The 16987-nt window shown below is 49.2% G+C and overlaps 1 protein-coding gene across 1 annotated transcript in view; it reads right to left on the bottom strand.

Annotated features, from left to right (window-relative positions):
- The window catches only part of CTNNBIP1 (catenin beta interacting protein 1), a 49457-nt gene that overhangs the window by 14183 nt on the left and 18287 nt on the right, over positions 1–16987 (bottom strand). Inside the window, exon 2 of the mRNA XM_063943833.1 lies at positions 1015–1120. Within this exon, the coding sequence (XP_063799903.1) occupies positions 1015–1120 (106 nt within the window). The remainder of the gene's footprint in view (positions 1–1014; positions 1121–16987) is intronic.

Raw genomic sequence — 16987 nt, 5'->3', positions numbered from 1 at the left:
GCTGCAATATGTGCCCGTGTCTTGCAAGGTGACTACAGTTACTGGTACCCAGGTGATGGGTCACACACACCCAGGAGCCAATAACACCTGTTCTACAGAGGTGACGGGGGTAACGTATATTGGGGGTCATTCAGAGTTGATCGCTAGTGAAAAATGTTCGCAGCGATTAAGTGAAAAAGCGGCACTTTTGCGTATGCGGCACAGTGCGCACGTGTACTTTCACAACGGGCAATGTATTTTTACACAAGGTCTAGCGACACTTTTCAGTCGCAATGGCAGCCGCAGAGTGATTGACAGGAAGAGGGCGTTTCTGGGGGTCAACTGTTTTCGAACCGTTTTCAGGGAGTGTTCTAAAAAACACAGGCGTGCCAGGGAAAACGCAGGCGTGGCTGGGCGAACGCAGGGAGTGTTCGTGACGTCAAATCCGGAACTGAATGGTCTGAAGTGATCGCAAGCTAGGAGTAGGTCTGGAACTACTCTAAAAAAAACACAATTTTTTTTTGTAGCCACTCTGCGATCCTTTCGTTCGCACTTCTGCTAAGCTAAGATACACTCCCAGAGGGCGGCGGCTTAGCGTCTGCACGACTGCTAAAAACAGCTAGCGACCGAACAACTCGGAATGACCACCATTGTGTTATATTGTATATGCAAACAGCCTAATGTCACCTTCTGCACATTCCTTCCCAGCAGCCACTGCCAAGGTATCCAGAGCTCCAAGTGGAAATCCCAATACATTATCAGCACTGGACGGATGTAGTGAAAGCGCAGGCCTGTCGGCCCTAAAGGTGGCCAGCCGCAGACGCTGCCACCCTCCTGCACTCACCCCACCCCCTGCGCACCACGAGACGGTCTGCTAACTTGGCGCATCTCCCCTAAAACTAGAGTAAATACCGGTGTACGGTCACTGGCTGGTTACGCTATTTTTATTGTTGTTGTTTTAACGCCTGTGAGGTTTCTACGGTCCCTGCGCCTGATGTACTCAGTGAGAAATGCCATTGATCCTCCCCTACTCACGTTGGAACCCATCTTCCGGAGCATAAGCAGCACCCGCACCTTCTGCTGGACGTACATCTCCTCCGGAGTTTTCCCGGCAGCACCCTCGCGGTTCATGCCCTGCTCCCTGAAATAGCCAGGAAAAACAAAAAGCCATGAGACGTCTCCTTCCTCCACAATGGAAGGACATAATGGGGAAGCCACAGGTTATATTCAGTACAAGTTATGTGCAATGATTCCATCCACCAAGCTTAACACATCTGGAGAAAGTCGTCCATATCCCAAGAGAACTCCAGTGACCCCTAGTGGATGAAAAAGAAAGTACACGTGTATGCAATGCTGTGCAATTCTTCCTTCTCTCCTGTAGGTGGCAGTGTTGCTTTATCCATGCTGCACTCTCACAGTCTGGCTCAAGGCCAAGGCATAAAGCATAACTCATTATAATGAAACCACAAACGATATATAAAGAAGTGAGCGTCACCGCTGGCTCATCAGGCCCCTGAGTGTGCAGAAATGGATACACACATGTAGCCCCTATGGTGATACCCATTGCTGGTATCAGATGTTATATTACAGCTGTCACTCCGCCACAATCATCTATCTACCCATCCCCTCTGCTGCCAGGTCACAGCCAGCAATCAACGGTTTCATTACAATATATTTCCACAGCACAAGACTCAGCCGACGCTCTCTGTAGGACGTATTCAATGGGGGTCAAGTCAATTCTCCGACAGTTGAATAGCGCCGGCAATTAGCTCCCATTGCTATTCAATTCAGCTCATGTTAAGTCGGCGAATGCCCGTTCTCCCGGACTTAACAGGTTGATCTGTCGGGAGAACGGGCATTCTCTGACTTAACATGACAGAATCAGCCTCGCGGCTGCCGCGCACCAGCACTTTTGTCGTATATCCTCTCGCATCCCTCCAGGGGTGAGAGAAGAATTCCTGACGATTGTCACTTGGCGCTGCATTGAATAGCGCCAGGAGCTAATTCCCGGCACTAATCAACTGTCGGCAAATTGAATTGTGTCTGGTCCCATATAAACATCTGCCAATATTCCTGTCGCACCGGATCTCTGCCCTCTCACACAGAACGCTCACTGCACCGTGTGTGATATGAGACGCGGTATATGGTGAATGTGGAAACGGTCAGACCAATGATTTATTGCTGGGTTATAATTCCCGCAACACCATAAAGGTAATTGTTCATCACAGTTTTGGCTCGTTATTCATTTGTCTGTCCAGTTTCACATTGTACGGCGCCATATGTCCCCCATCGGGCACTTTGCGCACTACGGATTCCCACGTTCTAATTAGTCTCCCTGCCAAATTCACTCACAGTCTGGCAGTCGGATCGAGCTACAGACGGCACTGAATAGAGGAACTTTCATCATGGCCGCCCTGTACATCGCAGCGCTGAGCTAGGGTCATAGACGAGCCGTACGCAAAACTAAAATATCACCTTAACTTATTATATACCAAAAACAAACAGATGAAAATAACAGAACTATTGTTGCACAGTGTGGACGCAGCATATGTAAGTGCAGAGTATGTACACAGGGTGTAACTATCTCAGCGGATAATCGCACACAGGTAACACCTTACTGCAGGCCACGGCAGCGCCTTCCCTAAGTGATTGTAATTATGGGTACAGCCCAATTAGTTACACACTGTCACTGCTTACAATTATGGGTACAGCCCAATTAGTTACACATTGTCACCGCTTACAATTTCCCAAGATTTCTGCTGCTAAAACCTATGTGAAAGAACACAGGAAGATGTGTGATCCCATTAGATCCCCAGCACAGGGAATATATGGGCCAAACACAAGACTACAGAGACTGCGAGGGGGTTACAGATAAAACTTCACTATCCTATTTCCATGGACGAGCCCTACTGGCCCCCATATCCCAGGTAGTAAGGTCCAAGATGAGATTAGGATAGACCCCTAGAGTCAAGACTGTCCCATCTGTATCTGGGGAAAAATAAACAGACTATGGGGAAGAGAAGACACACAATGGAAACTGTACTAAATACAAACAACCTCAGCTCACTACCTAGGTTAAATCTTACACACTCATTATTATTTACATTAGAGTAATAGAAAGCAGAGACCATATTAGTGTTACCGATAATGGGAAAAGCAACGACAGCCCCCAAGTAAATCATTAGCAGGGGTGTTTCCTCTGCTCTTACTGACCCCCACGGCGTGGCACGGTGTGCAAGTGACAAGGCATATAGCTGCAACTTGCTCTACTCACCGAGCCACTTCTCTAAAAGTAGAACACACGCCACAGTGCATAAGAGACCCGTAATTTCCTCCTGGAAACGAAGACCTTAAACCTCGGGCTGACCTTACATTACCAGCAGCTGTGGGGTGGTATCCGCTTCCCCTGGAGAGCGGCACCGAGCCCAGAGTCCACCAGCTGTCCGCAAGTGAGTGACATCGGATGTCGCCAACCAGCTGCGCAGCAATACAGCTGTTCTGTGATCGCTGTGTTACAGAGAGCCGCACAGAGCAGCAAGCCCCAGCGGGTCAGGTTTTCTGGATTTCTTTATTCATGTACAGGTGAGTTCATTTCTTTTTGCAGTGTCAGTAATTATCACACCCATTTCCAGACAGAAATCCTGAAAACATGACCTGTTGGGACACTTGAGGACTGCAGCTTTAAACCATTGGTATAGTGGATTAAATGTCCAACACATAAAACTGCAGAACCAAAAGCTGCTTATTCCTGAGGACGCAAACGCTGTCACAACGCGGAACAGTCTGCCGTGACCCTTCCCAGAGCGCGCCGGAATTCACAAATATACAGACTTCTAGTGGGGTGCAAACCCAATGGTCTGCGTAGGAATACGATGTGTGGGATTCTGCGATGTCGCTCGCAGTCCCATGCCGTGATTGACATGCTGCAGCGATTGGGGGGCGAAGCAGGGGCGGCACGTTCTTCAAACTGGGGAGCGGAGTGTCGCCATTGTTTTCAAGGCATGAGGGGTCCAGGGTCTGCGTCGTTGGACGTAGATTTCCTGGACCCGAGTGTCCGGATAAGACAGCCAGACTGAGTAAGTTTCATAGGCATCTATAAAACAGCGCCACCCAATGGACAAATTATAATACAAAGAGACTGTTGAATTACTGCCCCATACTGTGTAGGAATAAAGGAAAAATATATTTAAACATATCCTGGTTTTAATCAGAACGATGAAGAACAAACAGATAAATGTAGTGTGTATTTCCAAGAAAAATCAGCTATTTTAAGTTATTCACAAAGTTAGTGTCCCCAGTCCCCACATAGTGGGGGTGACCACGCATACAACAGGATGAAGAAACATGCATCAGGCTGAAGACACGGCCAGCTCTAGAAAGAACCATTATATTACAGGATATGCAAATCCCAAACGGAACACATTCCCTGTTACTACCTGTGATCATCAGCCCGTCCCTGACTTATTACTGCACGTGATTAGCTGGGACCATGACACGACTATTACAGATATAGGGGCACTAAGCGTTGGAGAGAGGTAAAGTACCAGCCAATCAGCTCCTTGCTGTCATTTATCAAATACAGGGCGGTGTTCAATCATCTGCGGTAATTTACAGCTGCTCACTGATCCAATTAGCCCTGAAGCTGGCACTGATCAGGGGTTTTGCAATATCTTCCCAGCCAGGTCACAATAAATGTGTACTCGTATAGCGCCAATAGGTCACACAAACAAAAATGGCCTCCTGCGTTTCCAGCTGGCGTTTCAGACCAGGTCTGTGTGTTTCAAGCATGCAAATGAGAGGAAGGAGACAAATAGTAACTCATCATTAACAGAGGATAGTCAGAACAGCATGTTCCGTGGTCAGAACAGCGTGTTCCGTGGCCTCTCACATACATATAGGGATCACACAGACACGGCAGCGCTGACCAGCATGCACCAACATCAACTCTGTCTACGTCGCTCAGCGGCGTTACCACCCCGTACAATACAGCGCCGTTGCATGGGAATGAGCATTAAGTACATTACGCTGCAGGGGGATACAGAGCAATGTTGCGTTAAAGCAATGGCAATATACAAAGTGCTGACTATGCATTTAATGTCGTGTGTATGAGGCCATCTGGTGCCATATAGGATAAAAAGCAGATGGTAAAGCAGGACCATAACTTTATCTTCAGTCTTGCAGCATTGTCACTAACCGTGCTCCGCTACAGGTATTCACACAGCGCTGTTACCAGGGAGACTGCAATCCCAAACACCTACCAGCAGTTTAAGGCTACGAAGGGCTCCCTGCAATATCCTACTACGTACAGGTACGCCCTTCTAAGCACGTTACCAATATATACTGTAGTTTAGTTCAGCAGGCTGGAATTTTGTAAACGTTACGTTCATACATAGTATACAGATCACGGCACCTACATGTGGATATAGCAACAGACTGCTGCTGAGGCAATTCCCAGATGGAGAGATTATATGTCCGGTGTCCGGGAAGCTGCGGACCCCTTTCCTTTTCCTATCTGAGAAGCAGAAAGGGGCTTCTGTGTACAGCAGGGAGTAACCGTTACCGGACTCTACCGTGCAGAGCTGCTGCGTAATCTTCAACGGGAAATCACATGGACCATAAAATCTGTGTCACCCTATAATGGAGGCTAATAAGAAGAGGAGACACTTCCAGCCCTAATCCTGAGTCTCTGTACAGAGCGGGGAACCCAGTTTACTGGCTAGAGTGCTCTAGTACACCACTGCCATGGACACGTCCATTCATAATGTGGGCCATATGGTACATTAGGCCAACATTCCTCCAACCGTCCATCTAAAACAGTGCTGAACACACCTAACCTATCAGACCAGCCAACTTCTCTCCTAACCTATCAGATCAGCCAACTTCTCTCCTAACCTTATCAGACCAGCCAACTTCTCTCCTAACCTTATCAGACCAGCCAACTTCTCTCCTAACCTTATCAGACCAGCCAACTTCTCTCCTATCAGACCAGCCAACTTCTCTCCTAACCTATCAGATCAGCCAACTTCTCTCCTAACCTATCAGATCAGCCAACTTCTCTCCTAACCTATCAGACCAGCCAACTTCTCTCCTAACCTTATCAGACCAGCCAACTTCTCTCCTAACCTTATCAGACCAGCCAACTTCTCTCCTAACCTTATCAGACCAGCCAACTTCTCTCCTAACCTTATCAGACCAGCCAACTTCTCTCCTAACCTTATCAGACCAGCCAACTTCTCTCCTATCAGACCAGCCAACTTCTCTCCTATCAGACCAGCCAACTTCTCTCCTAACCTATCAGATCAGCCAACTTCTCTCCTAACCTATCAGATCAGCCAACTTCTCTCCTAACCTATCAGACCAGCCAACTTCTCTCCTAACCTTATCAGACCAGCCAACTTCTCTCCTAACCTTATCAGACCAGCCAACTTCTCGCCTAACCTTATCAGACCAGCCAACTTCTCTCCTAACCTTATCAGACCAGCCAACTTCTCTCCTAACCTTATCAGACCAGCCAACTTCTCTCCTAACCTTATCAGACCAGCCAACTTCTCTCCTAACCTTATCAGACCAGCCAACTTCTCTCCTAACCTTATCAGACCAGCCAACTTCTCTCCTAACCTTATCAGACCAGCCAACTTCTCTCCTAACCTTATCAGACCAGCCAACTTCTCTCCTAACCTTATCAGACCAGCCAACTTCTCTCCTAACCTTATCAGACCAGCCAACTTCTCTCCTAACCTTATCAGACCAGCTTCTCTCCTAACCTTATCAGACCAGCTTCTCTCCTAACCTTATCAGACCAGCCAACTTCTCTCCTAACCTTATCAGACCAGCCAACTTCTCTCCTAACCTTATCAGACCAGCTTCTCTCCTAACCTTATCAGACCAGCCAACTTCTCTCCTAACCTTATCAGACCAGCCAACTTCTCTCCTAACCTTATCAGACCAGCCAACTTCTCACCTAACCTATCAGACCAGCCAACTTCTCTCTAAATTGTAACGTCACAGAAATAGGTGGACAGGTGCTGCCTACTTCTGTGTTTTGGGTTTTGTTTTTTTAAATTAAAGAAAACCAACAACTTTTTTTCAAGTACACATATAGCTACCATACAGATCCTAAGGGGTTCACTACGATATGCCGACGGTCGGGCTCCCGGCGACCAGCATACCGGCGCTGGGAGCCCAACCGCCGGCTTACCGACAGTGTGGCGAGCGCAAATGAGCCCCTTGCGGGCTCGCTGCGCTCGCCACGCTACGGGCACGGTGGCGCGCAACGCGCGCCACACTATTTTATTCTCCCTCCAGGGGGGCCGTGGACCCCCACGAGAAAGAATAAGTGTCGGTATGCCGGCTGTCGGGATCCCAGCGCCGGTATACTGTGCGCCGGGATCCCGTCAGTCGGCATACAGAAGACCACCCATCCTAAGACGCAGTGACGTCATTCCCGATTATGTGAAAGTGAGGCCAGGTATGAATGTGGAAAGCTCTGCGAATGTGACATACTTTCTATCCATCAGGCTGTCCATACAGAGCAAGTTAATAAGAATATCTTAGTTCAGATGGCGATCACATTAGCTCAGCCACCATCACGGTGGATTACCACCTCCCATGACAGCCTCATCACCTCTTTTACTTTCCACTCCCGCTTATGTTCCAACCTCTCCGACCAGCATGTTCTGTATGCCACTGCCAGTATGCGCCCGCGCAGAACCCACCACTGCTCCGAGACAGGTACATCCCCCCAATGTTCCACAGCTTACCCCAAATAGCTGACAAATAGGTGTCTCCCCCCCCCCGCCTTGCTCTATATCCATACAGATATCCTCTGAAGTAACCAACCTTCTCTACATACCCAGGTTACTGAAGCCCCCTCTGCATACATACACCTGTCTCTGGGAGGAAGGTAGCGCATTTCTCAGCAAAGGGACAGGAGAAGATTCCCCGGCAGATCCAGGATGAGGTCTCCGAGACGCACATGTCGGTGGCAGCATCAGGATATGTGGACGCTTCTCTGCCCGCAGGGACTGGCGAGCTCATACAGATAGAGGGGGATGCAGAGAGCACTATCCTCATTCCCAAATGAAGACGCCTGAAACCCTTAATGGACACGCATCATACCTTTACATACAACAATTCACCTTAAAACACGGCTGTCACAAAGGCCGCTCCACCAGCTGCTGACTTCTGAGGGACCAAGGAAAACCAAATGACGGTCTCCTGTAAGACATGCTATATTATAAAAGGATAACGCTGCTCCTCACCTCTGTGGAGGAATGAAAGGGATTTGCAGTTGGCGCTGACATCACTGTTATTATGTTCCGTCATTCTGACGGGATGACTAGTTATATATGTTCTCCGTCACCTCCTGCGGCCATTTGTCAGGACTGCGCAATCTCTACAGGGCGCGGTGTCTTGGCTCCAATCCAATTACAATAACGGTATTTTCCAATCCATGAATCGCCGGTATGAGACGCAGAAACCCCAGAGCAGCACTAACAACAGCTGGACTGAGCGGCAGAGCCTCCGCTTTCCACAAGGGCGACGCTATGCCACCATCTCCAGGGCGGGCAACCAGCAAACCTTTAACTTTCACACAGCGACGGCAACCAAAGGGAATACTATAAACAGCGAAAGCAATAGGTGCCCTAGGACAACGCAACAGTAACGCACTAAATGACTCTTTCATACCGTGTACATTATTATTGTGTATTCATATAAAGCCCAGAGAGGAAACTCCACAATATAGACCCCTGATCTCAATGAAATCCACGACCTCAGGACTGCGAGAAAGCAATGCTAACCACTGTGCCACATGCCGCACTACACACAACCATCATTGCACGGCTTAGTTGGGTACGTGTTGTGAGCAGGCCTACCCTTACCCAGAATATATTTCTTCCTTTATCCTCCATACAACAAAACAGGTATATGTTGTGGCAGTCCTCCTGTATTGTACAATGGATTCCTCCAGCCTGTAAACTTAAGGGTTCTAGAGTAAGAAATGTGACTACAGGACCTACCCACACCCGAAACGCACTCTGTAATACAAGCAGCTACCCGGCGACCGACCACACATCACTGGCTCAAGGTTCCACAACTGCATCTGAGAACACAATTCCGGCACCACACCGCCCAGCCCTTACACAGTGCGTGCCCACTTTCCAGCCATCCGTCCTGCTACAGAGCTCACCGAGGAGGCCGCTGCCATTAGGGGCGACTTATACCGGACTAAAACCCACTCCTTACATAAATGTATCTTTATTATTTAGGTTAATCAAATAGAGCGTAAACCTATTTATAATTATTTTCCTTCTGTATCTTCACAAACACTGTACATTATATACTGAATATATCACACTGTGTATATATACTCTGTGTATATTCCTGCGGAAGCACATTATGATCCCTGACAGTCCCGCAGTCCTATTAGATTATTTCCCCACTCCTTACCCTGACCAACCACACGTATGCTTAATACTATTATTACCACAGCGGCAACATCATACCCCACCCACCCCCTATTATCCCATCCGGTGCCATTCCCTTATCGCACCCAAACCCATCTCCACGTTCTGCAGCTGCACACATTCCCAAAAAATAAGAATTTACTTACCGATAATTCTATTTCTCGGAGTCCGTAGTGGATGCTGGGGTTCCTGAAAGGACCATGGGGAATAGCGGCTCCGCAGGAGACAGGGCACAAAAGTAAAGCTTTCCGATCAGGTGGTGTGCACTGGCTCCTCCCCCTATGACCCTCCTCCAAGCCAGTTAGGTACTGTGCCCGGACGAGCGTACACAATAAGGGAGGAATTTTGAATCCCGGGTAAGACTCATACCAGCCACACCAATCACACCGTACAACTTGTGATCAAAACCAGTTAACAGTATGATAACAGAGGAGCCTCTGAAAGATGGCTTCTTAACAATAACCCGAATTAGTTAACAATAACTATGTACAATTATTGCAGATAATCCGCACTTGGGATGGGCGCCCAGCATCCACTACGGACTCCGAGAAATAGAATTATCGGTAAGTAAATTCTTATTTTCTCTATCGTCCTAGTGGATGCTGGGGTTCCTGAAAGGACCATGGGGATTATACCAAAGCTCCCAAACGGGCGGGAGAGTGCGGATGACTCTGCAGCACCGAATGAGAGAACTCCAGGTCCTCCTTAGCCAGAGTATCAAATTTGTAAAATTTTACAAACGTGTTCTCCCCTGACCACGTAGCTGCTCGGCAAAGTTGTAATGCCGAGACCCCTCGGGCAGCCGCCCAAGATGAGCCCACCTTCCTTGTGGAGTGGGCCTTTACAGATTTAGGCTGTGGCAGGCCTGCCACAGAATGTGCAAGTTGGATTGTGCTACAGATCCAACGAGCAATCGTCTGCTTAGACGCAGGAGCACCCATCTTGTTGGGTGCATACAATATAAACAACGAGTCAGATTTTCTGACTCCAGCTGTCCTTGCAATATATATTTTTAATGCTCTGACAACGTCCAGTAACTTGGAGTCCTCCAAGTCACTTGTAGCCGCAGGCACTACAATAGGCTGGTTCAGATGAAATGCTGACACCACCTTAGGGAGAAAATGCGGACGAGTCCGCAGTTCTGCCCTGTCCGAATGGAAAATCAGATATGGGCTTTTGTAAGATAAAGCTGCCAGTTCTGACACTCTCCTGGCCGAAGCCAGGGCTAGTAACATGGTCACTTTCCATGTGAGATATTTTAAATCCACCTTTTTTAGTGGTTCAAACCAATGAGATTTTAGAAATTCCAAAACCACATTGAGATCCCACGGTGCCACTGGAGGCACCACAGGAGGCTGTATATGCAGCACTCCCTTAACAAAAGTCTGGACTTCAGGAACTGAAGCCAATTCTTTTTGAAAGAAAATCGACAGGGCCGAAATTTGAACCTTAATAGATCCCAATTTGAGACCCATAGACAATCCTGATTGCAGGAAATGTAGGAATCGACCCAGTTGAAATTCCTCCGTCGGAGCACTCCGATCCTCGCACCACGCAACATATCTTCGCCAAATGCGGTGATAGTGTTGCACGGTTACTTCCTTCCTTGCTTTAATCAAAGTAGGAATGACTTCTTCCGGCATGCCTTTTTCCTTTAGGATCCGGCGTTCAACCGCCATGCCGTCAAACGCAGCCGCAGTAAGTCTTGAAACAGACAGGGACCCTGCTGAAGCAAGTCCCTCCTTAGAGGTAGAGGCCACGGATCTTCCGTGATCATCTCTTGAAGTTCCGGGTACCAAGTCCTTCTTGGCCAATCCGGAACCACTAGTATCGTTCTTACGCCTCTTTGCCGTATAATTCTCAATACTTTTGGTATGAGAGGCAGAGGAGGAAACACATACACCGACTGGTACACCCAAGGCGTTACCAGCGCGTCCACAGCTATTGCCTGCGGATCTCTTGACCTGGCGCAATACCTGTCCAGTTTTTTGTTGAGGCGAGACGCCATCATGTCCACCATTGGTCTTTCCCAACGGGTTACCAGCATGTGGAAGACTTCCGGATGAAGTCCCCACTCTCCCGGGTGAAGGTCGTGTCTGCTGAGGAAGTCTGCTTCCCAGTTGTCCACTCCCGGGATGAACACTGCTGACAGTGCTATCACATGATTCTCTGCCCAGCGAAGAATCCTTGCAGCTTCTGCCATTGCACTCCTGCTTCTTGTGCCGCCCTGTCTGTTCACATGGGCGACTGCCGTGATGTTGTCCGACTGGATCAACACCGGTTTTCCTTGAAGCAGAGGTTCTGCCTGGCTTAGAGCATTGTAGATTGCTCTTAGTTCCAGAATGTTTATGTGAAGAGACGTTTCCAGGCTCGTCCACACTCCCTGGAAGTTTCTTCCTTGTGTGACTGCTCCCCAGCCTCTCAGGCTGGCGTCCGTGGTCACCAGGATCCAATCCTGTATGCCGAATCTGTGGCCCTCCAATAGATGAGCACTCTGCAACCACCACAGAAGAGATACCCTTGTCCTTGGAGACAGGGTTATCCGCTGGTGCATCTGAAGATGCGACCCTGACCATTTGTCTAACAGATCCCTCTGGAAAATTCGTGCATGGAATCTGCCGAATGGAATTGCTTCGTAAGAAGCCACCATTTTTCCCAGGACTCTTGTGCATTGATGTACAGACACCTTTCCTGGTTTTAGGAGGTTCCTGACAAGCTCGGACAACTCCTTGGCTTTTTCCTCCGGGAGAAAAACCTTTTTCTGAACCGTGTCCAGAATCATCCCTAGGAACAGCAGACGAGTTGTCGGCATTAACTGGGATTTTGGAATATTCAGAATCCAGCCGTGTTGTTTTAGCACTTCTTGAGACAGTGCTAATCCCCTCTCTAGCTGTTCTCTGGACCTTGCCCTTATTAGGAGATCGTCCAAGTATGGGATAATTAATACGCCTTTTCTTCGAAGAAGAATCATCATCTCGGCCATTACCTTTGTAAAGACCCGAGGTGCCGTGGACAATCCGAACGGCAGCGTCTGAAACTGATAGTGACAGTTTTGTACAACGAACCTGAGGTACCCCTGGTGTGAGGGGTAAATTGGAACGTGGAGGTACGCATCCTTGATGTCCAAGGACACCATAAAGTCCCCTTCTTCCAGGTTCGCTATCACTGCTCTGAGTGACTCCATTTTGAACTTGAACTTCTTTATGTACAGGTTCAAGGACTTCAGATTTAGAATAGGTCTTACCGAGCCGTCCGGCTTCGGTACCACAAATAGAGTGGAATAATACCCCTTTCCCTGTTGTAGAAGAGGTACCTTGACTATCACCTGCTGAGAGTACAGCTTGTGAATGGCTTCCAAAACCGTCTCCCTTTCGGAGGGGGACGTTGGTAAAGCAGACTTCAGGAAACGGCGAGGCGGATCTGTCTCTAGTTCCAACCTGTACCCCTGAGATATTATCTGCAGGATCCAGGGATCTACCTGCGAGTGAGCCCACTGCGCGCTGAAATGCTTGAGACGACCGCCCACCGCCCCCGAGTCCGCTTGAGAAGCCCCAGCGTCATGCTGAGGCTTTTGTAGAAGCGGGGGAGGGCTTTTGTTCCTGGGAAGGAGCTGCCTGTTGGTGTCTCTTCCCCCTTCCTCTGCCTCGTGGCAGATATGAATATCCCTTTGCTCTCTTGTTTTTAAAGGAACGAAAGGACTGCGGTTGAAAAGTCGGTGTCTTTTTCTGTTGGGGAGTAGCTTGAGGTAAAAAGGTGGATTTCCCGGCTGTAGCCGTGGCCACCAAATCTGATAGACCGACTCCAAATAACTCCTCCCCTTTATACGGCAAAACTTCCATATGCCGTTTTGAGTCCGCATCGCCTGACCACTGTCGCGTCCATAAACTTCTTCTGGCCGAAATGGACATAGCACTTACCCGTGATGCCAGTGTGCAGATATCCCTCTGTGCATCACGCATATAAAGAAATGCATCCTTTATTTGCTCTAAAGACAGTAAAACATTGTCCCTATCCAGGGTATCAATATTTTCAATCAGGGACTCTGACCAAACTACTCCAGCACTGCACATCCAGGCTGACGCTATAGCTGGTCGTAGTATAACACCTGTATGTGTGTATATACTTTTTTGGATATTTTCCATCCTCCTATCTGTTGGATCTTTAAGTGCGGCCGTCTCAGGAGAGGGTAACGCCACTTGTTTAGATAAGCGTGTGAGCGCCTTATCCACCCTAGGAGGTGTTTCCCAGCGCGCCCTAACCTCTGACGGGAAAGGGTATAAAGCTAATAACTTCTTTGAAATTAGCATCTTTTTATCGGGGGCAACCCACGCTTCATCACATACATCATTTAGTTCTTCTGATTCAGGAAAAACTATAGGTAGTTTTTTCACACCCCACATAATACCCTGTTTAGTGGTACCAGTAGTATCAGCTAAATGTAACGCCTCCTTCATTGCCAAAATCATATAACGTGTGGCCCTACTGGAAAATACGGTTGATTCGTCACCGTCGCCACTGGAATCAGTGCCTGTGTCTGGGTCTGTGTCGACCGACTGAGGCAAAGGGCGTTTTACAGCCCCTGACGGTGTTTGAGGCGCCTGGACAGGCACTAACTGATTGTCCGGCCGTCTCATGTCGACAAACGACTGCTTTAGCGTGTTGACACTATCCCGTAATTCCATAAATAAAGGCATCCATTCTGGTGTCGACCCCCTAGGAGGTGACATCCCCATATTTGGCAATTGCTCCGCCTCCACACCAATATCGTCCTCATACATGTCGACACACACGTACCGACACACAGCAGACACACAGGGAATGCTCTTAACGAAGACAGGACCCCACTAGCCCTTTGGGGAGACAGAGGGAGAGTTTGCCAGCACACACCAAAAGCGCTATATATGACAGGGATAGCCTTATAATAAGTGCTCCCTGTATAGCTGCTTTTATAATATAATTTTTGCCACTATTTTGCCCCCCCTCTCTTGTTTTACCCTGTTTCTGTAGTGCAGTGCAGGGGAGAGACCTGGGAGCCGTCCTGACCAGCGGAGCTGTGTAAGGAAAATGGCGCTGTGTGCTGAGGAGATAGGCCCCGCCCCTTTTCCGGCGGGCTCGTCTCCCGCTCTTTAGTGTATTCTGGCAGGGGTTAAATATCTCCATATAGCCCCGGAGGCTATATGTGAGGTATTTTTTAGCCAAATAGGTTTTCATTTGCCTCCCAGGGCGCTCCCCTCCCAGCGCCCTGCACCCTCAGTGACTGCCGTGTGAAGTGTGCTGAGAGGAAAATGGCGCACAGCTGCAGTGCTGTGCGCTACCTTTAGAAGACTGAGGAGTCTTCTGCCGCCAATTCTGGACCTCTTCATGTTTCAGCATCTGCAAGGGGGCCGGCGGCGAGGCTCCGGTGACCATCCAGGCTGTACCTGTGATCGTCCCTCTGGAGCTGATGTCCAGTAGCCAAGAAGCCAATCCATCCTGCACGCAGGTGAGTTCACTTCTTCTCCCCTAAGTCCCTCGTTGCAGTGATCCTGTTGCCAGCAGGACTCACTGTAAAATAAAAAACCTAAGCTAAACTTTCTCTAAGCAGCTCTTTAGGAGAGCCACCTAGATTGCACCCTTCTCGGCCGGGCACAAAAATCTAACTGGCTTGGAGGAGGGTCATAGGGGGAGGAGCCAGTGCACACCACCTGATCGGAAAGCTTTACTTTTGTGCCCTGTCTCCTGCGGAGCCGCTATTCCCCATGGTCCTTTCAGGAACCCCAGCATCCACTAGGACGATAGAGAAACACAAATAAAGAACACAGGAGTTTATAGTGCATTAACGGAGGGCGTGCCAGTGTAACAAAGTGATGGAAAGACTACAAGTTCCAGGTACATCTAGCATGTGTGTTTCAAGTGGGAGATCTAGGTACGACCAATGACCATGAATTATGGGAATGCGGTTTTCCATGAAGGGCGTTTGCAAACGTACGTTCTTCAGCTGCTGTCGGACTACAAGCTCCAGCCCGCCCTGGGAAAATACGTGGTCTCATCAGAACAAAGGATAAAATGAAAGCGAAATATTTCCCGGTACAGACGGCGGCTCCTGCCATTTTCTTTATGGCGACTAGAAACGGGGCCAGTCTGGGGTTACGCAGGAACCCGCACTAACATCACTTTCTGTCCTGTAGGAGGGCAACTGGGGCAAGGCCTGTATATAGCATATAAGGCTGGTCCAAATACACAACACTGGGGAACGTGGGCACAGCAACATGACATGGTAGAATCTATGCCACAGTATAGTACTTCCCGGGTTGAATACCGGGTCAGTGGCTGCGTAAATGGATTCCAGGGTCGATGCGACCAGGGACCCGTTTACTAGTACCCCTTTCAGATCTCCATTGCCGGATCCCACCCGGGAATTGGAAACTGATCCTTCCCGGGTGGGATCCGGCATTGGAGTTGCCATAGCGGTGGGGGGCAGAGCCAGCAGCGGGGACGAGAGATAAGCTCATCTCTGCGCCGCCTCTCCCTATCTATACCCCTTTCACATCGCACAAATAACCTGGTATCGATCCGACATATTGCCCAGTTGACACAGGTCAGTGTGCAGTGTGAAAGTGCCAAGTCCGAATTCCCGGATCGCCTGGCCCGGTAATTCAACCCGGGTTATAAGCAGTGTTATTCCCGGGTTGAATACCGGGTCAGTGGCTGCGTAAACGGATTCTCGGGTCGATGCGACCCGGGACCCGTCTACTAGATAGGGAGAGGTGGCGCGGAGATGAGCTCATCTCCCGGCTCCGCCCCCGCCGCTATGGCAACCGACCCGGCATATTGCCGGGTCGGACAGCCAGCGGAAGAGGTAGGAGAGTCTCCAATGCCAGATCCCACCCGGGAAGGACCCGTTTCCAATTCCCGGGTGGGATCCGGCAATGGAGATCTGAAAGGGGTACTAGTAAATGGGTACCAATCCGTTTACGCAGCCACTGACCCGGTATTCAACCCGGGAATAACCCTTCTTATAACCCGGGTTGAATTACCGGGTCATGCGACCCGGGAATTCCGACATGGCGCTTTCACACTGCACACTGACCCGTGTCGACCAGGCAATATGTCGGGTCGATACCGGGTTATTTGTGCGATGTGAAAGGAGTATTCGTGTATACATACATGGACATACGGGTGTTACTACTGAGCAGCAGGCCTCTGCACTACCATCAGAGCTAAGCCTTCCACTTACTATATGTATCCCACACAGCCTGGTGACTAATACCCCCGGGCAGACCTAAGTGAGCGAGCATTCCTGTGCACCACCACCACACGCCGGGCTGTGTATGGGTTACATATACTAGGTTATAATAACCCCGGGCAGTACTGAGTGAGCGGGCATTCCTGTGCACCACCACCACACGCCGGGCTGTGTATGGGTTACATATACTAGGTTATAATACCCCCGGGCAGTACTGAGTGAGCGAGCATTCCTGTGCACCACCACCACACGCCGGGCTGTGTATGGGTTACATATACTAGGTTATAATACCCCCGGGCATCACTGAGTGAGCGGG

This window comes from Pseudophryne corroboree, chromosome 10, assembly GCF_028390025.1.
Source record: "Pseudophryne corroboree isolate aPseCor3 chromosome 10, aPseCor3.hap2, whole genome shotgun sequence".
Classification (NCBI taxonomy): domain Eukaryota; kingdom Metazoa; phylum Chordata; class Amphibia; order Anura; family Myobatrachidae; genus Pseudophryne; species Pseudophryne corroboree.
This window is presented reverse-complemented; position numbering and strand designations above follow the sequence as displayed.